This window comes from Thamnophis sirtalis, unplaced genomic scaffold (genome assembly GCF_051295495.1).
Source record: "Thamnophis sirtalis isolate CommonGarterSnake01/CBP01778 unplaced genomic scaffold, rThaSir2_p1.2 scaffold_13, whole genome shotgun sequence".
In the NCBI taxonomy this organism is placed as follows: domain Eukaryota; kingdom Metazoa; phylum Chordata; class Lepidosauria; order Squamata; family Natricidae; genus Thamnophis; species Thamnophis sirtalis.
Window position 1 is genome coordinate 1,261,233 of NW_028261393.1, and position 23,918 is coordinate 1,285,150.

The 23,918-nt window shown below is 50.7% G+C and overlaps 1 protein-coding gene across 2 annotated transcripts; it reads left to right on the plus strand.

The window, feature by feature from the left end:
* The first annotated feature begins 7,588 nt into the window (after window positions 1-7,588).
* Window positions 7,589-23,212, plus strand: LOC106557086 (Golgi-pH regulating cation channel). 2 transcript variants are annotated; one of them, XM_087728247.1, is made up of 20 exons: window positions 7,589-7,738; window positions 9,363-9,426; window positions 9,512-9,603; window positions 9,799-9,909; window positions 10,784-10,840; window positions 11,799-11,972; window positions 12,329-12,416; window positions 12,978-13,042; window positions 13,743-13,926; window positions 14,433-14,532; window positions 15,234-15,327; window positions 15,464-15,535; window positions 18,398-18,506; window positions 20,323-20,381; window positions 20,559-20,662; window positions 20,886-20,965; window positions 21,312-21,370; window positions 21,812-21,864; window positions 22,193-22,223; window positions 22,774-23,212. In XM_087728247.1, exons 1-20 carry the CDS (start codon window positions 7,604-7,606, stop codon window positions 22,813-22,815), a joined length of 1,773 nt encoding a protein of 590 aa, XP_087584373.1. In that variant the 5' UTR covers window positions 7,589-7,603; the 3' UTR covers window positions 22,816-23,212. The 2 variants fall into 2 exon arrangements, with proteins under 2 accessions (XP_087584373.1, XP_087584374.1); XM_087728248.1 differs by lacking the exon at window positions 15,464-15,535 and adding an exon at window positions 16,475-16,543.
* Window positions 23,213-23,918: the final 706 nt, after the last annotated feature.

Genomic DNA, 23,918 nt, shown 5'->3' on the forward strand with positions numbered 1-23,918 from the left:
GAATGTAAGAGTAGGAAAGAGGGGAGGAATCGGAAGAAGGGGGGAAGGTTAAAGGGGAGGAAGAGTAAGGAGAGAAGGGAAAGGAGAGGTGGAAAGAAGGAAGGAGAGAGGAAAGAGAAGAAAGCGGGGCAGGAAGGAGGGAGGGAAGCAGGGAGGGAAGCAAGGAGGGAAGGAGGGAGGGAAGGAAGGAGAGAAGAAAGGAAGGAAGGAAGGAGGGAAGAAAGGAGGGAATCTAGGAGAAAAGAAAGAAAGGTAGGAGGGAAGGAGGGGAAGGAAGGAGGGAATGTATGAGAGAAAGAAGGGGGGAAGGAAGAGAGGAAAGGGAGGGGGAAGGGAAGGAGAAAAGGAGAAAAGAAAGGAGGGAAGGAAGGAGGGAAGGAGGGAAGGAGGGAGGGAAGGAAGGGGAGTGGCAGAGAAGAAACGAGGGAAGGAAAGAGGGAGGGAGGGAAGAAGAAGCCTAACTTTTGATGTCTATAACGATTTTGTTATTATGGAAATGTCTCGAAACGTAGTCAAATGTAAAGCAAAACAGTGGTGGATGTTGTATTGTCTTTTGCAATCTATTGGCTGTTGTATTTTTCCTTTACTAATAAAAAATAATAAAATATTAAAAAACAAAAACAAAAAAAATAATGCAAGTTGCTAGACCATAAGGTTTTTTTTTTTTTGACCTAAGCCTCCATGCTTGCTACACCTTTATTTAGCCTATCAGTGAAAGGAAAGGCCCAACAATGATTTAGGAAACTTCCCTTCTTGGAGGTGTGGAAAGCACTCCTGCCTTACCAAACGCCAAGCAGGAAAATAGTCATTTCCAAATCCTTAGCATTCTAATATAAAACACAAGTGCAATAATATGATACTAAACATTTCCCCGTTCTGTGCACCTCCAGAGTCCCACACCCAAAATGAATAAAACAAAACATAAACATTTAGAAAGAGCGCATACTCACCTGATGGCACTGATGACTCCGCCCAGAAATTTCATGGCTCCTCCTCCTTGGCCGCCCCCACCCCCTCCGCCCCCACCTAAAAACCCTCCAATGACATTTCCAATATTGATATTTCCGCCGCCTCCACCACCGCCTCCGCCGCCTCCGATGAAGTTTTTGACGAGGAACATTTTCAGGAAGGGCTGAGAAATAGGATTTAATGCAGGGGACCTGTTGAGAGAGAGAGAGAGAGAGAGAGAGAGAGAGAGAGAGAGAGAGAGAAGAGAGAGAGAGAGAGAGAGAGAGAGAGAGAGAGAAGAAAAAACAAAGAGAGAGAGGAGAGAGAAAGAGAGGAGAGAGAGAGAAAGAAAGAGAGAAAGAGAGAGAGAGAAGAAAAACAAAGAGTGAGAGAGAGAGAGAAAGAGAGAGAGAAAAGAAAAAACAAAGAGAGAGAGAGGGAGAGAGAAAGAGACAAAAGAAAAAACAAAGAGAGTGAGAGAGAAGAGAGAGAGAGAAAGAAAGAGAGAGAGAAAAGAAAAAACAAAGAGAGTGAGAGAGAGAGGAGAGAGAGAGAGAAAGAAAAAGAAAGAGAGAGAGAGGAGAGAGAGAGAAAGAGAAAGAGAGAGAGAGAGAAAAGAAAGAGAGAAAGAGAGAGAGAGAGAAAAGAAAAAGCAAAGAGAGTGAGAGAGAGAGGAGAAAGAGAGAGAGAAAAACAAAGAGAGAGAGAGAGAGAGGAGAGAGAGAGAAAGAGAAAGAGAGAGAGAGAGAAAGAAAGAGAGAAAGAGAGAGAGAGAGAGAAAAAAGGAAAAGCAAAGAGAGAGAGGAGAGAGAGAGAAAGAGAAAGAGAGAGAAAGAGAGAGAGAGAGAGAAAAGAAAGAGAGAGAGAGAGAAAAAAGAAAAAGCAAAGAGAGTGGGAGAGAGAGGAGAAAGAGAGAGAGAAGAAAAACAAAGAGAGAGAGAGAGAGAGAGAGGAGAGAGAGAGAAAGAGAAAGAGAGAGAGAGAGAAAGAAAGAGAGAAAGAGAGAAAGAGAGAGAGAAAAGGAAAAGCAAAGAGAGAGAGGAGAGAGAGAGAAAGAGAAAGAGAGAGAAAGAAAGAGAGAGAGAAAAGAAAGAGAGAGAGAAAAAAGAAAAAAGAAAGAGAGTGAGAGAGAGAGGAGAGAGAGAGAAAGAGAAAGAGAGAGAAAGAGAGAGAGAGAAAAGAAAAACAAAGAGAGAGAGAGGAGAGAAAGAAAGAAAGAGAGAGAGAGAGAGAGAGAAAAGAAAAAACAAAGAGAGAGAGAGGAGAGAGAGAAAGAGAAAGAGAGAGAGAAGGTACGGTAAATGATCACAAGTTTTAATATGGTGCAGAACACCTGGAGTTTCCCCCAATTGCTTTGTGTTTTAATTCAGTATAATTATTTCTTTGTATGTTGAAGAAAAGAAAAACAGAAAACAACACGGAAAGCAAAACTGGGAGCGGTTTTTTAAAAAAGAAATAGGAAATTATGGTGTTTTTAGAGTAAACGTCTCATTTGGAAACAGAGGGCCACAAGGGCTAGCAGTGTGTAGGCCAAGGCCATCAGCTCATAAATTTTACAAATAAATCATATTTTCCAAAAAAACAAAAAGGAAAACTCCAGAAAGAAAGGAGCAGGGAAGTCCTGGCTGCACAGGGTCCCCCTGTTAACAAAGAGGGAAGCTTTTAAAGCGTTTCAGATCTTTTAATATTCTGATGATTCATGACTAAAAGATTCTTCTTCTTCCTGGTGAAAAAAATAATGAGTCAATGCCTCTTGGAGGAAGTGACCCACAACCCACCAGAGTCTCTTTAGCCCAGAGAGTTAAACAGAAAAAAAAACAATCCTCAAAGTTGTCAAAATTGAGAAACACTGTTTTGGTATGCAAAGGCTACACAGGAATTACTCAGTTGCCACAATGAATCTCTCTCTCTCCCTTAATGCAGTGTTTCTCAACCTTGGCCACTTGAAGATGTCTGGACTTCAACTCCCAGAATTCCCCAGCCAGCGAATGCTGGCTGGGGAATTCTGGGAGTTGAAGTCCGGACATCTTCAAGTTGCCAAGGTTGAAAAACACTGCCTTAATGCATCAGATGGAAAGTCTCCCTTTTAATTCTTGGATACACTTTCAGCAAAATTGCTCAAACCGGTTACAATTAAAACTCCTGCATTTAGGAGGAAAAAAAAGACTGGCTTCGCACATCTATCAGTGGTGGTCCTGGACTTACAACCGTTCAAAGTTATGACAAACCTCTCAAAAAGGTACTCACACGTCAGATTTGAAGTTCTGACAGCTGCCTATCCCGCCCCCCCACCCCCCAAACGGCCCTGTGAACTGCATTGGAAACTGGCCCACATTTTATACTAGAATAGAATAGAATAACAGAGTTGGAAGGGGCCTTGGAGGTCTTCTAGTCCAACCCCCTGCTTAGGCAGGGAACCCTAGATTGTTTTATGTCCTGGGGTCATGTGACTGAGCGTACAATGTTTTGAATGAAGGCCAGCCTTTATTTCCCTGTTTCCAGGGAAAACACTTCCGGTGAATAAGCTGTTTGCTTAACGACTGCGAGGTTCACTTTACAACCATGGCAAAAAAAAGGGGCCAAAATTGGCCAGGGACATGTGACAAATCACTTATCCACCGGCTTCATTCATTCATTCATTCGATAATCCTTCTCATCTAGAGTTCAATTTACGGCCGTAATTTCAGGCTCAATAACGGTCGTAAAGTTGAGGACCACCCGTATAGGGTACAAAACCAACTGCATCAAATGGACTAGAACCAAAGTAGAATGGGGTTGTTTTTTTTAACTAGCAGAGAGAGAAAGATTTGTTCAAATCTAACTCCTCCTAATGATATTGTAATGGATTTCTGGAGTGAGCAAGGGGTCAGACTAGATGGCCTCTCGGGTCCCTTCCAGCTCAGCTGGCGCCCTTCAGATATATCCCCCAGCCAGTTCCCTCCCCTTGTCTGCCCAAAAATGAGGGTTCCCATTCCCCATGAGACTCAGTTTCCCTCCTAGCCCCTTTCCCCAGATCCCGGATCACCCAGCTGGCTAAAGATCCATCCGATGGGTGGGGCAGGGAAAAATCGCTAGATAAAAGAACCATCCGCTTCAGATACTAAACAAATAAACCTGTCCTACAGCTGGATTTGCAAGCCGGGGCTTACTCATAGTTTACTCAATGCACATAACTCCCTGGGTTTGCAGGTTGCATTCAAGCGTGGAGTACCTGCACAGTACAGAAAAAGAGAGTTGGTTTCCTTGAGAGTTGTTTAGTAATACAAATTCAGTAACCAGGTTCGCTCAAGAAGCGACATCGAATAAACCAGGGTTTGTCAACCATGGTGGCTCTAAGATGGGTGGACTCCCAATTCTGGGAGCCGAAGTCCCACCCCTCTTAAAATTGCCGAGGTTGGGAAACACGGAAATAAAGAGAATTTCACGCTAGCTCCCCAACCTGTTAAGACACGAAAAAGATTGTGTACTTCGACACCATTTCAAATCAAGGCCTTTTATTTATGCAACAAAGCATATAATATGTAGTGTGGGGCCTTTCCGAGCTGTGGACTTCAACTCCCAGAATTCCCCAGGGAGACTTCTATTCCCAGAAGTCCCCTTGTTGGCTGGGGGGGATTCTGGGAGTCGAAGTCCACAGCTTTAAAACTTGGCAAGGTTGACCCAGACTGGGATGGCAAGCCCAAGCAAGCAATCCTACCTCAGAACGGCGATGCACAAACTCTGCCAGGGGCGCGACAGATCATGCTCACGGCTCTTGGGGGTCCCTGCGGGGATCCCAATTGGGGGAGGGGGGGTTACCCACTTTGGCCTCTATGGGGCTGGCTGCCATTTGCTCTAGGCGCCTTCTCTCCACCAATCCTGGGGTAGATCTAAGCCAGTGTTTCTCAACCTTAGCAACTTGAAGATGTCCGGACTTCAACTCCCAGAATTCCCCAGCCAGCGAATGCTGGCTGGGGAATTCTGGGAGTTGAAGTCCGGACATCTTCAAGTTGCCAAGGTTGAGAAACACTGATCTAAGCAAGGACCCTGTTGGACCCTTGGAAGCTGTTGGACTACAACACCCATCACTCCTGTCCACTGGCTGTGGCTGATGGGAGCTTGGGGGGGGGGGGTTCCAAAGAAATGAAGGACTGTTAGAGGGAGTCCAGTGTAGATCTAAGCAAGGACCATGCTGGACCCTTAGAAGCTGTTGGACTACAACACCCATCACTCCTGTCCACTGGCTGTGGCTGATGGGAGCTTGGGGGGGGGGGGTTTCCAAAGAAATGAAGGACTGTTAGAGGGAGTCCAGTGTAGTTCTAAGCAAGGACCCTTGGAAGCTGTTGGACTACAACACCCATCACTCCTGTCCACTGGCTGTGGCTGATGGGAGTTTGGGGGGGTGTCCAAAGAAATGAAGGACTGTTAGAGGGAGTCCGGTGTAGATCTAAGCAAGGACCCTTAGAAGCTGTTGGACTACAACACCCATCCCTCCTGGCTGTGGCTGATGGGAGTGGGGGAGTCCGAAGAAATGGAGGAGCATTGAGGGGGGCAGTCAGCCTGGTACTCTTTGGCTGGGCCTGATGGGACCCGAAGTCCAACAGCTGTGCGAGGCTCCGGGCTGTCCTTTGCGCCCCCAAATAAGGCGGCGCGAGAGAAGAGCGGAAGGCGGCCCAGGAGATCCCAAGAGCGAGAGGAATCTAGCCGGGAGGGATCGAGGGAGATCCCGGGGGAGAAGCCAGCCACCATTGAGCCCGGGGAGCGGAGCGCTCTGGAACCGGTCCCGGCAAGGGAGAGAGGCGCAGAAGGCCCGGCCAGGAAGTAGATCTCCTCCCGCGGTCCGCCGAAGGGATCCCAGGAAACCAGCGGGATCCAGCGCAGAGGAAGGGAGACCCGCCAGCCCCCAAACTCCCAGCCGGCTTCTCCCCCCCCCATCCCGCACAGCCCCGCTTACCTTGCTTGGTCGGCCAAGGCTGCTCGGGGCGAGTTGTCCGGGCGGCGGTGGATCTCCTGCGGGATCTACCACGCCCCGACTACTCACTGCAGCGGATCAGCAGGGGAGCCCGCGGGGTCCTAGCGCCTCCGCGCCTTGCAAGCGGGCGCCCTCCAGAGGTCTTCTCCGCGCCGGCTGTCCCGCACGTCAATGCTGAGGGGTTCGGGGGGGGGAGGCACCGGGAGGGGGCTAGGCCCGACTGGGATTCGGCCCGAAACGGATTGCAAAACGGAACAAACCGCAAAAGAGCAGGAGCAGCCCTTGGACCAGAGGTTCCCAAACTTGGCCACTTTAAGACTGGTGGACTTCAACTCCCAGAATTCTCCAGCCAGCTTTGCTGGCTGGAGAATTCTGGGAGTTGAAGTCCACCAGTCTTAAAGTGGCCAAGTTTGCCTTTGGACCAATGCACGGCTTTCATTCTGAATTAATGGGCTATTTTAGGGGGGGGGGGAACCTCAGAACAGCCTTCCAGGATTCGAGGGGCTCCCCCCCACAGGGGGGGGTCAACTTATCCTCCAAAGCCCCAGAAAAGCAGAAGGACCAACGGTTAGAAACTCACCAAGGAGAGAAGCAGGACGGGGGGGGGGGGGGAGAAGTGTTGCAATTCAAGCCAAGGGCGCTCCTGGGCAGGTGCAGAGCGCCGCAAAGACGGGGACGGCCGCTTAAACCAGCGTTTCTCAAACTGGGCAACTTGGAGAGGGGTGGACTCCCAACTCCCGGAATCCCCAGCCAGCATGCTAATGAACCTGAAAAGGGGTGGACTCCAACTCCCAGAAACCCCAGCCAGCATGCTAATGAACTTGAAAAGGGGCTGGACTCCAACTCCCAGAAACCCCAGCCAGCATGCTAATGAACCTGAAAAGGGGCCGGACTCCAACTCCCAGAATCCCCAGCCAGCATGCTAATGAACCTGAAAAGGGGTGGACTCCAACTCCCAGAATCCCCAGCCAGCATGCTAATGAACTTGAAAAGGGGCTGGACTCCAACTCCCAGAATCCCCAGCCAGCATGCTAATGAATTTGAAAAGGGCTGGACTCCAACTCCCACAATCCCCCAGCCATCATGCTAATGAACTTGAAAAGGGGTGGACTCCAACTCCCAGAAACCCCAGCCAGCATGCTAATGAATTTGAAAAGGGCTGGACTCCAACTCCCAGAAACCCCAGCCAGCATGCTAATGAACTTGAAAAGGGCTGGACTCCAACTCCCACAATCCCCCAGCCATCATGCTAATGAACCTGAAAAGGGGTGGACTCCAACTCCCAGAAACCCCCAGCCAGCATGCTAATGAACCTGAAAAGGGGCTGGACTCCAACTCCCAGAATCCCCAGCCAGCATGCTAATGAACTTGAAAAGGGGCTGGACTCCAACTCCCAGAATCCCCCAGCCAGCATGCTAATGAACCTGAAAAGGGGTGGACTCCAACTCCCAGAATCCCCAGCCAGCATGCTAATGAACCTGAAAAGGGGTGGACTCCAACTCCCAGAGTCCCCAGCCCGCCTGCTAGTGAGCTTGGAGGTGGGTGTCCTCAGGCTGAGGGATTCTGGGAGTTGGAGTCCACCGCCCTTCAAGCCCGCCTTAGAAGAGGCTCGGGCTGCCTGGAGGGGGCGTGGCCTCCTTCTGCGCCCGCCCATCGCCTCGCCCCGCCCCACCTCGGGCCACGTGACGCGCGAGCCGGAAGAGGATGGCGGCGGGATGGGGCGCGCGGGGTTGGCGGCTGATGCTGCCGCTGCTGCTGGCCGGGGCGGCGCTGGCTCCGGGGCTGGCCGGCGGGACTGCATCGGAGCCGGGCCGCTGGAGCCGGACGGCCGGCGGCGGGGTGAGTGCGGGGGGCGGGGCCTTCCCAGACCTGTGGCGTCACCGGGAGGGGGCGGGGGAGGGTGATGGAGGGTCCCGGGGAGACCATCCCCACCCATCCTGTACGGCGCCTGGCTCGGGAGGATGGGCAGGGTGGTCCGGCTGGCCGATCCGAGAGCATCCCGCCTCACTTCCTTTCCATCAGGACCATCCAAGACCAGGCTAGATGGCCTCTGGGTGCCCCCCTGTCTTTCTTGAAGGAGGGGGCAGCCTGTGGGGGTGGGGAGTGGACAGCCGGGAGAACTTCCTGCCCTGCATCCTCTTCTCTCTCTGTCCCTCCCCCCCCAGTGGGGCTGGGGGTCCCTCTCTGGGATTGTTGGATGGTTGCCCTTCCCCCTGCCCCCCTCTCCACTCCAAAGACCCCCCAGCAGTCCCCCATAGCAACTGATTTCACAGGTGGGGGGGGACAGACAACTTTATTTCTCTTTTTTTAAATGAGGGTTTAAACGTTCGATGCTGTGGGTGGGCAAAAAAGAAGGAAGGACCCTCCCTCAATAGCCACCAAAGCCCCCCCCTCCTCCAAAGAAAGCATGGGCATAGGGTCTGGTCCCTGCCCTGGCTGACCTGCTATGCCAGGGGGTCAGCTTCCTTTGCAAGGGGGACTTTGGGCTGGGTGCTTCTGAAGGGGCTTCTCCACCCCACTCCATCCTCCGCCCCATAGAGAGGAATGAATGGCAATTTGGGCAGTGGGAATGCACTGTGTGGCCGGCTGAGTTCGGGTGAGAGATCTTCAGCCACCGGTTGAGAAACGTTCTTTGGATGCCAATCAAATAGCAGACATGATCAATAACATTATCAGTGTTTCTGAAGATAAGGTTTACTCCCTGTGCTTAGATCAGTGTTTCTCAACCTTGGCGACTTTCAGTCCTGTGGACTTCAACTCCCAGAATTCCCCCAGCCAGCTATGCTGGCTGGGGGATTCTGGGAGTTGAAGTCCAAAGGACTGAAAGTCGCCAAGGTTGAGAAACACTGGCTTAGATAATAACTCGCCCTGCTACTTATACCCCCGATAAGCAGGGATTAACAGCAGACAAAAAAAACCAAGCAGAAAACTAAACCTTAATCAGGAAACCACCAAGAATTTCCCACTGACCTACATAAACAGAGAGCAAACCCCACTCCCTTCTAACACTGATGATGTTACACCGAACTGGGTCATGAAACGCCTGCGAGGAAACCACCAAACTCATTCAGCACCCCCACAATTGTTCCTCCACTCCGCAAACCCCCACTCCCTCCTTGCCCTGATGAAGTTACCTAGCTGGGCCATAAAATGTATGCAGGGACCCTGCAGTTTGACACCCAGCTACAAATATTCTCTTCTAGCCGCATTATAGCATTGTTTGACAGTTATCTTGGAGTGTGTGTGTGTGGGGTTTCCCCCAAAATCTACCCACGCCTTTCGTGGCTGTTTCTTCCCAGAAAGAATCTCCAAACATTCCCTCCCCCCCCCCCGGGAAGTTCCTTTGTCCAGAGCAGAAAGTTATTTCCGTGTTATCCCAGCTGGATCTTAGGAACAGGCTGGATTTGAACTCGAGGCCTTTGGTGGAGTGACCGACCCCTTTGTCCTCTCTCTTGTTTTCCAGAACCAAAAGAATCTTTTCATCTTCTCCAAGACGATGTTCAAAGGGACTTGGATCATCCTCAAATGTAAGCGGGAGAATTAAATCGAAATTTGGACTGGCTGGGGTGATTTCCAGGAGTTTTATATTTCTCTCTCTTTTGGGGGGGACAGTTCCCCATGAATTCTGCAAGGATCAGGACGGGGTCCTGAACGTTACCTGGTACCTCCGCACTTCCCGCTGCCACCATGAAGTCTACATAAATGTGAGCCGCTGGTCGCCGCAGGGAGGGATTTGAGGGATGGGCTGGAACCTTAACCCCCTCCACACACACCCCCCGTGGGGCTCAGCGGGAAGGGACTCCCCCTCCTCAGGGCTGGGCATCTGGACCCACTTGACAGCTGGCGGACGGTTCCAGGGGTTTTGGTGGGTGGGCTCTCTTAGCCCTTTCTCCTTTCAGGAAAACGAAGCATTGACCTACCTGAGCAATCCCGACATTGAAGCCAGCGTCCTGGGAGACGGCGAGTACACCTGGAACAACACCTCGGTGCAGTGCGGACAGTTGCACAAGGTGCGGGCTCAGCACGGAGGACTCCCAGGGGGTGGCCTTCCAGCGGTTGGAGAACCAGAGTAGCCTCATGGTGGGGAAGCTGATGGGAGAGAGAGTGCATAGCTCAGGGTTGAAACCGCAGAGTCCTTGCAGCTCTCTGAATCTGCAGGCCTTTCGCGACCCAGCTGTGTAACGTCATCACTGCTAGCAGGGAAGGCGGTTTGCAGGGAAGAGGACTGTGGAGTCCTTGGGCTTGGTGGCTTTCTTGCAGACGTTTCGTAGCCCAGCTAGGTAGCTTGATCAGTGCTGGCTTGCAGGAGGGAATTCATCCCCTCCAGCATCCAACGTCTAGATAAGCAGGGATTAACACCCGACAAACGATCAAGCAGAAAACAAGACCCTAATCAAGAGCCTAGCAAGGGGGAAACCACCCCCACTAACACCGGCAGGGCAAATGAGTGTATATATCAGTGTTTCTCAACCTTGTCAACTTGAAGATGTCCGGACTTCAACTCCCAGAATTCCCCAGCCAGCGAATGCTGGCTGGGGAATTCTGGGAGTTGAAGTCCGGACATCTTCAAGTTGACAAGGTTGAGAAACACTGTCCTAACCACTGCTGGGGAATTCTGGGAGTTGAAGTCCGGACATCTTCAAGTTACCAAGGTTGAGAAACACTGGTGTATATCAACGGGGGAGCAAACCCCACTCCCTCCTAGCACTGACGATGCTCCCTAGTTGGGTCATCAGACGTCTGCAAGACCCCCACCCAACTCTCGGCCTCAAGGACCCCACGGTGGGAAACTCATAACTTGGTCCACTTGAATGGGGGGTGGGGGAGTATTATTTGGAGGGTCTCGACTAACGCCACTGCCTCTTCTCCTCCTCTCTGTTTCAGTTGAACGTCCAGGAACTCCCACTTCCGAAAAAGCTGAGGCACCTCTCAAATGAAGGGGTAACCGACTGGGGGGACTTGGGGATTCTGGCAATGAGGGGAGGGGGTGAAACTGATTGGGGGGGGTGGGTGAAGGTGGGCTACACCTTTGCCTTCAAAGTCCAGGTGCTTCTGGTGGCCAGCAGGTGACTTAACTTGGCCTTAAAACTAGTAAACTGAAAACAATGCTCCTTACACGAAGTCCTTGACTTACAACCGTTTGCTTAGTTCAGAGTTATGACGGCTCTGGGGAAAAAAAAATGACTTGGGGCTGGTCTTCACCCTTAACGACCGCTGCCGCGTCCCCATTGGTCACGCCATCCCCGTGGCAACTGACTCATGTTTATGACGGCCGCAGAGAAGTCCCTGGATCACGCGGAACCCCCTTTTGCGACCTTAAGTCAAGGAGGAAGCCAGATCCACTTAACAACGGCAGTGACTCGCTTGAAAATTTGCGGCGAAAAAAAAAGTTGGAAAAGGGGGGAAAACCCGCTTAACAACTGTCTCGCTTAGCAGCAGAGGATTTGGACTCATATGTGGTCATAAGTCGAGGATTCACTGGGTTTGTTATAATTTATATGGCGCTCCCCTCACCTGGAGGTCCTTCCTGGTCCTTTACAGGCGGTAGCAATAGCAATAGCAGTTAGACTTATATGCCGCTTCATAGGGCGTTCAGCCCTCTCTAAGCGGTTTACAGAGTCAGCATATCGCCCCCAACAACAATCCGGGTCCTCATTTTACCCACCTCGGAAGGATGGAAGGCTGAGTCAGCCTTGAACCGGTGAGATTTGAACCGCCGAACTGCTGAACTGCAGTCAGCTGAAGTAGCCTGCAGTGCTGCATTTAACCACTGCGCCACCTCGGCTCTATAAGCATTGAATTATACAGATATTTGAAAAGATTATGTAAAACAGCAAAAGTCATCTATGGGGGGTCTCCCCTTCCGCCCCCTCCTGACCCCCCCCTCCTTCCTCCGCAGACCTCTGTGCGAAAGAGAGAGGCCAAGGGAGGAGACAAGGAGAAGGGGTCCGACCCCCCACATCAGGAGGCCCAGAAGCCCAGCGAGACGCAGGAGGTGAAGCCCCCTCTCTCGGCCCATGGAGAACCTGCAGAAGAGAAGAAAAAAGTGGATGTGCCAAAGAGGAAATTGGAGGTTGGTGGTCTCCATGGGCCCTGGGCCTTGCAGGGGATGGGGTGGGGGGAGGCAGGAATTCAGGAAGCTCCTCGATGGACCCCCTACTGAAGTGGGGGCACCGAGTTTCCTTTCTGATCAGGACATTAAATGTGAAATATTGATCTCCCTTAAACTGTCGGTTCCTCCTTTTACGACTCTTCCGGGAATCGGGGGCTCAGCCGAATCTGGCTGTGTTTCGAAGCTGTCCCCCTGGTTATTTCTTTAATCCAGCCACCTCTGCTCAAATCTTCCCCCCCTAGTAGAGGACTTCCCAGAGATGTTGGGATGGCCACTGCAGGAATCCATCCATTGTTTTTTTCCCCCCTCTGGTCTAGCCCATCACCGTTGCCGAAACTTGGAAGGATGGCCCTTACGTCTTCATCCTCAGCATCGCGAGCCCCTCGCCCAACTGGGAGCTCTCGAGTGAGTGGAGGGCCCGGTTTTGATGGACCAAGCAAAAGATGATATCTTCTGTCTTCACCCGTAGAAGGGACTTTCTTCTAAAACTGTGTTTCTCAACCTTGGCGACTTTAAGTCCTGTGGATTTCAACTCCCAGAATCCCCCAGCCAGCTGTGCTGGCTGGGGGATTCTGGGAGTTGAAGTCCACAGGACTTAAAGTCCCCAAGGTTGAGAAACACTGTTCTAAAAGGACTTCAGTTATGGGAGACTGGGGGCAAGGACCCCTCACCTCCAACCATTCAGTCCCTCTGTCCAGTCTTCTTTGATCTTGTGGGTGTGTGTGTGTGTCTTCTGCACTTTGGAGAAGAATGTGTCCAAGCCTTTCTCGAATCCACTTCCAGAGGCCGTGCTGGGGTGGGATACAGCTGCTGTATTTTGAGGTGGGGGGGGTTTCAGACGCCCAGCAGTCCAGCAGTCAAGGAAGTTTGGGTTGGAGTTCCATCACAGGGGGGTCTCTCCTCCTGCTTCTTCTCCAGAAGTTGCAAACTTTTTCACCGGTGTCTTTTTCCCGTTCCGCCTTGTAGTTGACGTTCAGATGAAACATCCTCAGTACATCTACATCTCTGCCTCGGAGTGGCCCCTCAAGGTGGTAAGTCCCCCGTTTTATGGCTCAGGTGAGCAGAGGGCATTGCGAGTGTGTTTCTCCAGGACTTTTGAAATCCACCCATCACTTAATTAGCTTCATGCTGGCTGGGGAATTCTGGGAGTTGAAGTTCACCCATCAGTTCATTAGCATACTGGCTGGGGAATTCTGGGAGTTGAAGTTCACCCATCACTTCATTAGCATACTGGCTGGGGAATTCTGGGAGTTGAAGTTCACCCATCACTTCATTAGCCTGCTGGCTGGGGAATTCTGGGAGTTGAAGTTCACCCATCAGTTCATTAGCATACTGGCTGGGGAATTCTGGGAGTTGAAGTTCACCCATCAGTTCATTAGCATACTGGCTGGGGAATTCTGGGAGTTGAAGTTCACCCGTCAGTTCATTAACATACTGGTTGGAGAATTGTGGGATTCCCCCAGTTGAAAGTTGCCAAGTGGGAGAAACTGTTCTAGAGCACGGATCTCCAAACTTGACGCCTTCAAGAACTGTGGACTTCAACTCCCAGAATTCCCCAGCGAGCCACGTGGCATTGAAGCCCCCTCCCCCGTCTTAAAGTGGCCAAGTTTGGAGACCCCTCCTCTAGAGACGAGTTTGGCCAATAATTGAGAGAGAGTAATTCCTTTGTCCCTCAACCTTTCTCCGCCCTTCTGCACCGTTCATCCGTGGTGGGATCCTTCTCCCTCACAGTTCTACATGGTGATGTGCATCGTTTACGTGCTCTACGGCGTGTTGTGGCTGATCCTCCTGGGCTGCTACTGGCGGGACATTCTGCGCATCCAATTCTGGATCGGCGGCGTTATCCTGCTGGGCATGTTGGAGAAGGCGGTCTTCTACGCCGAATTCCAGAGCATTCAAAGCGAAGGCCAATCAGGTGGGTAGAGACAACACCACCACCCCCAAATCTGTGCCGGGGTCCCAACGGAGGGTCCTTCTACCTTGGTCAGCACGGGGGTCTTCTGTGCAGACTGGACTACAGTTCCCATCGCCTGCCAGCCCCACTAAAAGGAATGATGGGTGTTGTACTGCAAGGTTCACCGACAAATGCGCGCTCGACAAAAGCGTGCTGACGAAACCGCGGAGTATAAGATGCGCCTTTCCCCCCCTAAAAGAGCGTGGAAATGTTGCTGCGTCTTATACACCAAATATTGCCATGTTTGGCCTCCCGAAGCCCGGCCCCTGCATCCCAGTTTTGCAAAAAAAAACAGGCCATTTTTTGCAAAAATTGAGGCTTTTTTTGCCTTCCCTCGGCCCTCCTGAAGCCTGCAGAGTGCTTTTGAGGGAAGGCAAAAACTTTCTTTCTTACTTCTTCAAAATCTTGGTGCGTCTTATAGTCCGAAAAAAATACGGTACTCTCCATTTCTCTGCTCCCTTCTGCAGTCCAAGGCGCCGTCATCTTCGGTGAGGTGCTGTGTGCTGTGAAGCGGATGCTGGCTCGAGTCCTCGTCATCCTCGCCAGCCTGGGATACGGCATAGTCAAGTGAGAGCGGACGGCGGGCACAGGGGAAGGAGGGGGGGGGCAGGGCACAGCCCATCGGCACAGAAGCCAGCCGGGCAACTTGACTCTTTCCTGGGGGGCCCCGAAAGCCACCTTGCAGTGTTGTGGTTTCAGAGGAGCGGGAAGGTGGTCTCCAGGTTTGAGTCCTGCAGAATGGAAGCAGGATCCGAAACAGACTCAGGTGTAATGGCGCCCGCATTCATTTAATGACGTGAATCGGGGCGGCGGCTGTGTCAATAAGGGAAGGGATGTTTTATTTGCTTCTGGCACAGTTTAATTGCAGAATTTGTTGGTTTATATATCCACTGCCTCGTTTTTAATAAATAACTCAAAAGCAGCGAACATAGTTAAATAGTCCTTCCTCCTCTTTTCCCCATAACAACAACCCTGCGAGGTGGGTTGGGCTGACTGGTTGAAAGTCACCCAGCTGGCTTTCATGCCCAGGGTGGGATTAGAACTCACCACCTCCTGGTCCTGCAACTGGCTTTCGTGCCTAGGGTGGAACTAGAACTCACTGTCTCCTGGGGATTGGCCCAAAGTCACCTGGCTTTCGTGCCTAGGGGGGAACTAGAACTCACTGTCTCCTGGGGATTGCCTTAAGGCTGAACCGCTATAATGCCAGTGCCCTCCCCCCCCAAAAAAGCTGGACTCGCAGCGTCACACCCTCTGCTTCTCCCCCGCAGGCCGCGCCTTGGGGCCCTTCTGAACCGCGTGGTCGGTGTTGGGTTGATGTACCTGGTCTTCTCCATCATCGAAGGCGTGCTGCGGGTGAAATCGGTAAGGGGGTGGGAGAAGGACTTCGTGGCAAGGGGGGGTTGGGCTGGGCGGGAGCCTTGCAGTGTGGGGGAGGCGGGGGGGATGGGGTCTGCTCACTCAGCCTCTGATTATTCCCCCCCCACCCCCCCACCCCCAGGAACAAGCTAACATGGTTACCTTGAGCTGCGAGATTTTTCTCGCTTTTGTCGACTCCTGTATCGTCTGGTGGATATCCTTTGCCCCAAACTTCGCCCCCCCACCCCCAGCTCCCCCTCCTTGGTCTCAGGGCATCCGCGGGTGGGTGGGGGGAGGAGAGGAATCTGGCTTTGTAGACAGAATTAGCCCCCCCAAAAAAATTAGGCTGCTGGGTCACTAAAAACACATCCCGAAAGATCCTGAGTGGGAGAACTTAGACACTTTCCCACTTACGGACCGATTTTCGATTCACACGGCTGGTTTCTTCCCACCCTGAGCAGCGAATCCCTTCCTGTTCGAGACCACGGATTTGGGGTTTCCCAAACACCCCCCTCCCCCAGTTGGAAAAGGGGTCTTTCCCCAAAATGTGCACGCTCTACAGGAAGTTCCCAACTTATGACGGTTTGCTTAGGGGCCGTCGGAAGTTCTGACAGGGCTCCCCAAGGCTACGCACAACCCAGTTTTGAATTTTTGACAGCCGGGGGGTGGCTGCACAGCCATGTCACACACACACACAAACACACACAGAGTTGTACATTCGGCAACTGGCCTCACTTTATGTCCATTTGCAGTATCCCCCCGGGTCGCGTGACTGCCTTTTATGACATTTTTTTTGCCGAAAACCAGCATATTTTTTCCTGATTTTCAGCCAAAACGGCCCATTTATAAAAGTTGTAAAAGCTGTAAATTTATAAAAGTTGTAAAAGTTGGTTCGGTCGTGGGAATGGCCTGCTTTATGGCCGCCGTGTTCGTAACCCGAGGACTAACTGTAAGCGGGCCCAAATCTCCTCTCTGGACTCCAAAGCCACCATTCCCTCTCCCTTTGCTCGGTCTTCCCGTCCCGCTTGCCCTGGTGGACCAGTGACCCCCCCCCAAAGCAGTGTTTGTAGCGCCCCCTGTTGCCTTCTCTCCTCGTTCTTCCTCTCCGTCACTTTTTTTTTCTCCTTCTCTCCTTTCTCTTGTTTTATCCCAGGCTCAGGATGACTTGGTGCTTCTAGCGGCTATTCCCCTTGCTCTGCTTGACTCTGCTCTCTGCTGGTGGATATCCTCTGTGGCCCTGGCCTGCTGGGGATGGGGGGTGGGGGGGAGTTGGGTGGGGGGACTCTCTGGGGTCCTGGGCCTCCCTCCACCCCTGACCTCCCCCCTCCCTCTTCCCCAAACAGTTGGCTTTCAAAAGGGGAGGGACCGGGTAATGAGCTTGAGCTGGTTTCCAATGTGGGTGGGTGGGCTTCCTGGTTTCCAATGTGGGTGGGTGGGCTTCTCCTGACCCCTTGATGGAGCTTAATGGATATACGAACGAGAACTCTGAGGGCAGCTTCATTAAGCTGCCAACGGCGGCAAGCACCTCCCCCGGAAGCCCGATGGAGCTTAATGGGACAATCGCCGAAACGTGGAGCCAGCCATGTGCCAAAACAGCCAATGCTACTCTAGGCCAGTGTTTCTCAACCTTGGCGACTTGAAGATGTCTGGACTTCAACTCCCAGAATTCCCCAGCCAGCGAATGCTGGCTGGGGAATTCTGGGAGTTGAAGTCCGGACATCTTCAAGTTGCCAAGGTTGAGAAACACTGTCCTAACCACTGCTGGGGGATTCTGGGAGTTGAAGTCCAGACATCTTCAAGTGGCCACGGTTGAGAAACACTGCTCTAGGCTGCATTAACAGAGGCGTAGAATCAAAATCAGGCGAAGTGTTAGCGTCGCTTTGTAAAGCCTTAGTAAGGCCACACCTGGAGTACAGCATCCAGTTTTGGGTTGCAAAAAAATACGTTCGAGGTTTTGCAAAAAAGGGCAGAGAAGATGATTGAAGTCCTGGAGACGAAAACGTCGGAAGAACGGTTGCGGGATACGTCCAGTTTAATGAAAAGAAGGACTAGGGGGGGACAGGATAGCAGTCTTCCAATATCTCAGGGGTTGCCCCAAAGAAGAGGGAGTCAAGCTATTCTCCAAGGCACCTGAGAGCAGAACAAGAAGCAATGGGTGGGAACTAATCAAGGAGAGAAGCAACTTAAAACTGAGGAGAAATTTCCTGACAGTGAGAACAATTAATCAGTGGAACAGAAGTTGCCTCCAGAAGTTGTGAAATGCCCAACACTGGAAGTCTTTAAGAAGATGTTGGATAGCCATTTGTCTGAAACGGTATAGGGTTTCCTGCCTAGGCAGGGGGTTGGACTAGAAGACCTCCAAGGTCCCTTCCAACTCTGCTATTGTATTGTATTGTATTGTAATTTAATGAAAAGAAGGACTAGGGGAGATATGATAGCATCTTCCAATATCTCAGGGGTTGCCACAAAGAAGAGGGAGTCAAACTATTCTCCAAGGCACCTGAAGGCAGGACAAGAAGCAATGGGTGGAAATTAATCAAGGAGAGAAGCAACTTAGAACTAAGGAGAAACTTCCTAACAGTGACAAGGGTTAGCCAATGGAACAGCTGGCCTCTAGAACAGTGTTTCTCAACCTTGGGGGATTTTTAAGTCCTGTGGACTTCAACTCCCAGAATTCCCCAGCCAGCAACGCTGGCTGGGGGATTCTGAGAGTTGAAGTCCACAGGACTTAAAAGTTGTCAAGGTTGAGAAACACTGGTCTAGAAGTCATGGCTGCTCCATCATCAGGAATTCTGGGAGTTGAAGTCCACAGGTCATAAAGGAGGGGTACCACACCCCTTCTGGAGAGGGTTTGGGAGCCACAGGTTCACAACCGAGAGTTGCCCATGTCCAGGTTTGGGTGCAAACCTTACCCTGATGAACCCAACACCACTTTGGGTGTTAAACCACCAAGCCGCCCTCTCTGGAGAGGCACCCAGGCTCCACTCCTCTTGACGCGGGTCCCGTCTCGGCATCTCCCACCCCCTTCCCATCCCACCCTCCTTGCCACACTCTTCTTCTCCTTGACCCCTGGCACATCCTGATCAGTTTGGTGCAGACCATGAAGCTGCTGAAGCTGCGAAGGAACCTGGTTAAACTCTCTCTCTACCGTCACTTCACCAACACCCTCATCTTCGCCGTCATAGGTGAGACGGGGCCTGGGGGGGGCTTTTTTGGGGGGGGGGGAGGCACTGCCTTGTTGTTGCTCAAATTGTGGGGAGGGGGAGATCCTTGTTGGGGACGGGACTTGCTTTAAAGAGCCAGTTGGGTCTAGTGGTTAAGGTATCAAGCTGGAGACTGGGAGACAGTGAGTTCTAGTCCCTCTTTAAACATGAAGGTCAACTGGGTGGATTTGGACAATCACCAGGAGGCCGGGAGTTCTAGTCCCGCTTTAGGCATTGAAGGTCAACTGGGTGACTTTGGGCTGGTCCCTTTCACTCCCCCCAACCCACCTCACAGGGTTGTTGTGGGGGAAAATAGGAGGAAGCTTTTGTCAGGGGTGTTTGCCACCTTGAGTTATTTGTAAAATATATATATATATATAAAGTCACAACCCCTGGTATGCCCAAATATGGGAGGAAGGTCACACTTTAAATATATACCTTTCACCCTGGCCTGGCTGATAAGGAGTTGAGCTCTGTAGCTCAATGGTTAACACATCTGCCTAAGAGGCAATAGAGCACAGGTTCGATTCCCAGCAAGGGTATGGCTAGCTGATGAGAGCTAAATAGCTTGAAATAGATCTATACTAGTCTCCCTTTACAACCCCTGGTAAGCCCCAATTTGGGAGGAAGCTAACTTACCAGGGGTTGTAAAAAATCTAATAGATACCTTTCACCCTGGCTTCGCTGATAACGGATAAAAGCCTGTGGCCTAATGGCTAAGATCTCTGCCTAGTGTGCCTAGTATGCCATATAGCCCAGGTTCAAATCCCAGTAAGGGTATGGCTAGCTGATGAGAGCTAAATAGCTTGAAATAGATCTATACTAGTCTCCCTTTATTTATTTATCAGCACAAATAAATAAATTTAAAAAAACACAAATATAACAAAGGCAACAGTAAAAAAAAAAATTGGGTTTCTGTCGTGATGGACTCTTGTGACGAGCCGAAGGACAGATGATGGAAGCAGTTAGCTTCCTCCCATAATTGGGCCTTACCAGGGGTTGTAAAAAATCTAATATATATATATATATATATATATATATATATATATATATATATATATATATATATATATATATATATATATATATATATATATATACATACATACATACATACATACATACATACATACATACATACATACATACATACATACATACAGGCGAGATGCAAATAAATAATAAAATGGAGAAGAGGAATGTTACATCGCAAAACGCAGATTTTGGCAAAAGTGGGGATGAACTCACGGGAAAATCATCGGGTTTAGATGACGATCGTCCTGTCCTTAAAAGACATTCTCAGGCTTGAAATTAAAATTTGGCGGAAGAGCTCTGTGCTACCGCTCAGATTTTCACTGCTGTTTTATATCTACTCAAGATTTATTTATTTTTTTAAAAAAACTCCTGGCTATCTTCCCCCCAACTCCTCCAGCGTTTATCAGATAGGCTGGGACCGTAACGCCTGGAACAGGATATTAAATCCCTCGGTTAAATTTTAATTTCCAAAGACTTCCCTCCTGCAGCCACCCACAACTTGCATTTAGCAATAGCAGTTAGACTTATATACCGCTTCATAGGGCTTTCAGCCCTCTCTAAGCGGTTTACAGAGTCAGCATATCGCCCCCAACAACAATCCGGGTCCTCATTTCACCCACCTCGGAAGGATGGAAGGCTGAGTCAACCCTGAGCCAGTGAGATTAGAACCGGTGAACTGCAGATCACAGTCAGCTGAAGTGGCCTGCGGTACTGCACTCCTAACCACTGTGCCACCTCGGCATTTTCCCTTTTCTCTTCGCAGCCTCGCTGATCTTCATCGTCTGGACTACGAAGACTTTCCATCTTGCCACCTGCCAATCCGTGAGTAAGCAGGCTGGCTCCCTTTCTCCTCCCCTTCTTCATTTAAACCCACTTTTTTTCCCCTTTTTAACACTGTTCATTTCGAACAGTGAGTAAATCAATAGTTGTTAAGTCGAGGTCTACCTCTACCTTCTCGGGTTTCCCGCACAACCACCCTTCCTCTTCCTTCTCCTTCAGGACTGGCGGGAACTCTGGATCGACGACGCCTTCTGGAGGTTCCTCTTCTCCATCCTCTTGCTGGTGATCATGTTTCTCTGGAGGCCCTCCGCCAATAATCAAAGGTGTCGGAACTGGAACCCAGGACTCTCTCTCTCTCTCTCTCTCTCTCCCTTGCCCAGGGGGATTCCGTGTTTCATTCTTCTCTCAAGGGGGAGGAAAACCCCACCCTTCTCCTTGAGAGAAGGTGGAGCATCTCCTTCAAGCGAGGGAGGAAGGGTCTCCTGCAGGTGAGACCCCAGCCCCATCTCATGCCCGCTTCCTGCCGTCCCCCCCCCCTCCCTACAGATACGCCTTCATGCCTCTGGTGGACGAAGGCAGCGAGCAGGAGGAAGAGGAAGAGGAGCAGGTGGTCAACGAAGTCTTCGGTAAGCTTTGCCCGGGGGTCTCGTCCGCCCCAGCCCCCCCCACGCCCCCCAACTCATTTGGTTCTCGAGGCTTAGAGGGGCTCCTGCTAGCCCGGCCTGCCTTTTCTCAAGGGGTTGGTGTGTCTTTGCACACTTGTAGGTGTGCCCCTCTCCCCCTTCCCCTCCCTCTTGCACTCTCCTTGCGGGAGGGGTCTTTGCCAAGGAAAAATCTCCCCCACCTGAGCTGGGTCTCGATTGGGCTGGGATGTTGGATCTGGAAGGGAGGGGTGGGCCTCCCTGCACCCACCCACCCCTTTTCCCTCTCTCTCTCTCTCTCTTGCTCTTTCCCTCCTTCTCTTTGGCGCAGGGATGAAGATGAGGGGTGGGAAACCGGAAGTCAACGGGATTCTAAAAGGCAACCGAGTGGTGAGACTTTTGGATGGAGTTTCTCCTTCTTCTCTTTCTCTTCTCCCTCTCCTTTTTTTCTTCCTCCTTTCTCCTTCTTCCACTCCCTCCTCATATTCTTCCTTCTCTTCTTTCTCCTTCTGTTTCTCCTCCCCTCCTCCTTTTCCTTCTTTTTCTTCTTCCTTCTTTTTTCTTCTTCCACTTCTCATATTCCTCCTTCTCTTCTTTCTCCTTCTGTTTCTCCTCCCCTCCTCCTTTTCCTTCCTCTTTCTCTTTCTTCTCTTTTTTCTTCTTCCACTTCCTCATATTCCTCCTTCTCTTCTTTCTCCTTCTGTTTCCCCTCCCCTCCTCCTTTTCCTTCTTCCTCCTCTTTTTTCTTCTTCCTTTTTCTCCTCCTCCCTCTCTCCCCCCCTCCTCCTCCTCCCTCACGGGCTTAAGTTCTTCCCCCTTGTCGCCTTCCAGGATGAAGACTTGAAATGGGTTGAAGAAAACATTCCCTCTTCCATGGCTGATGTGTAAGTCTTTTATTTGTTTGTGGCTTGTGAGAATTTCCCTGCATTTGGGTCATTTGGACTCCAATCTCTTGAAGGGTTGTAGTAAAAAAATTGCACCCTTGAAGGGATTATTATGCGAAGATATCAATTCCTGCATTTTAGCCAAAAAGCTTAGAAGAAACTCAGGGGGGTCTTTATTTTATTTTTATTTTTTTGGAGCATGGCAAGAAAAAACTTCCATGAAATTAGATCGTTCAGTCGAAGGGATTTAATCCGTGCCATAAACCTAGAATTTCTAGAGTTTTATTGTCGTCTCTGCGTGTAACTTTCTCCCTCCTTGCTTTTCCAGCATGTTGCCACCGCTGCTGGACTCCGACGAGGTAAACCTGCCCCTTTTTTCACCTTTTGCCCCAAAGCCCAAATTTATTTGGTTATTTGTTCAATTTCTGTAGCCCCTCCATCTCAAGTCAATGGCTCAGCTTCACTAGCAAGCCGGCTGGGGGATTCTGGGAGTTGAAGTCCACCCATTTCAAAGCAGCCAAGTTTGAGAAAGACTGTTTTGAAAGCTTTCAGAGAGCCTTTTGGGGAGGGGGGTGATCGAAAGAAGGGGAGAGGCACGGAAGATGCCTTGTGATCAGGCTGATATTCAGCAGGAATGGCTGAAAAGCATCAAAATACTAATTCAGTATTTCTCAACCTTGGCAACTTGAAGATGTCCGGACTTCAACTCTCAGAATTCCCAAGCAGTGGTTAGGACAGTGTTTCTCAACCTTGGCAACTTGAAGATGTCCGGACTTCAACTCCCAGAATTTCCCCAGCCAGCGCTGGCTGGGGAAATTCTGGGAGTTGAAGTCCGGACATCTTCAAGTTGCCAAGGTTGAGAAACACTGTACTAATTAATTTCTCTTTTTCTCTTTCTTCCCACCGTAGGAAATAGTGACCACAAAGTTTGAGATGTCCAAGATGGAATAAAATTGGCCTCCTGGCCGGCTGCTCCGACCAGTTTGACTGACGGGTTTTGTACAAAGGGATGGGCGTGGGAAGCACGTTCCTCTTTTCATCCTTCTCTTTCTTCCTTCCTTTCTTTCCTTCCTTTTCCCAACTGTTAAAAAACTCTTTTGTTTTTTCTAAATATATGTATATGGTTTTTATCCATATATGTATATACATACATGAGCGTGCACACATACAAAAAAAAAAAAACCCCACAGCTATACATATATATATATATATATATTTGTAAATGGTTCTAAAAAAAAAATATTTTATTACTTTCTGCATTTCTAATCCTGCGGTTTTGGCCGGGCAAGGACTCCTGACCCACTTCCTGCTGGAGAGGAGGTACAGGAAGTGCAAAATTTCCCCCTCCCAGCCTGGTTTTAGAAGCAAGGGGTGTTTTTTCCCCCCTGCAGTTGTGGGAACATCTGGCGTTTGTTCCTGGCAACCTCTGGAGCTGCTCCTAGGCAGGGTCCTCGTGTGGAGGGTAGAGTTGGGTCGGGTGACCGAGTGTGAATCCAGAGCAGAAAGAGTCCAACTGCTGAGATGCCACTCTCTCCGCAACAGGCTCGGACGCTGACCAGGGGGGTCTCTGTCCATATTTGCCTGCAATGATGGCAGGAAGGAAAGAGGGGTGGGTGGCCTTGTGGGGAGATGGTTAAAATGCCTCTAGGAGCGTCCAGTTTTGCAAGGGAGAAATAGGCCAGCCACCCGTCCTGTGTTTGCACGCAGGTGGCACAGGTCAGCAAGAAAGGCCCCTAAAAACACCTGGGTTATACAGGTGAGGCTGTGTTTGGGCCAGGGGTAACATCCGACTTCAGATTTGGCAGCACTGAGCCCCGGAAATGTTCTGGAACGGGGACCACGAAAGCAGGCTCAGTGCCCGAGCTGCCACCGTATTAAAAGTGGGTGGTTATGACTCCTTTTCTTGGCTGCGTTGGCCCTCGGCATGGCACAGGTGGCACGCAGAGACCCCGGTTGATTTAACTCCCAGAGCACAGCAGCTTCATCCTTGCTTTTTGGGGTGACGCGTGACGAAAAAAAGGTCCGTTTTTCTTTCCACTCTCATCCAAAGCATC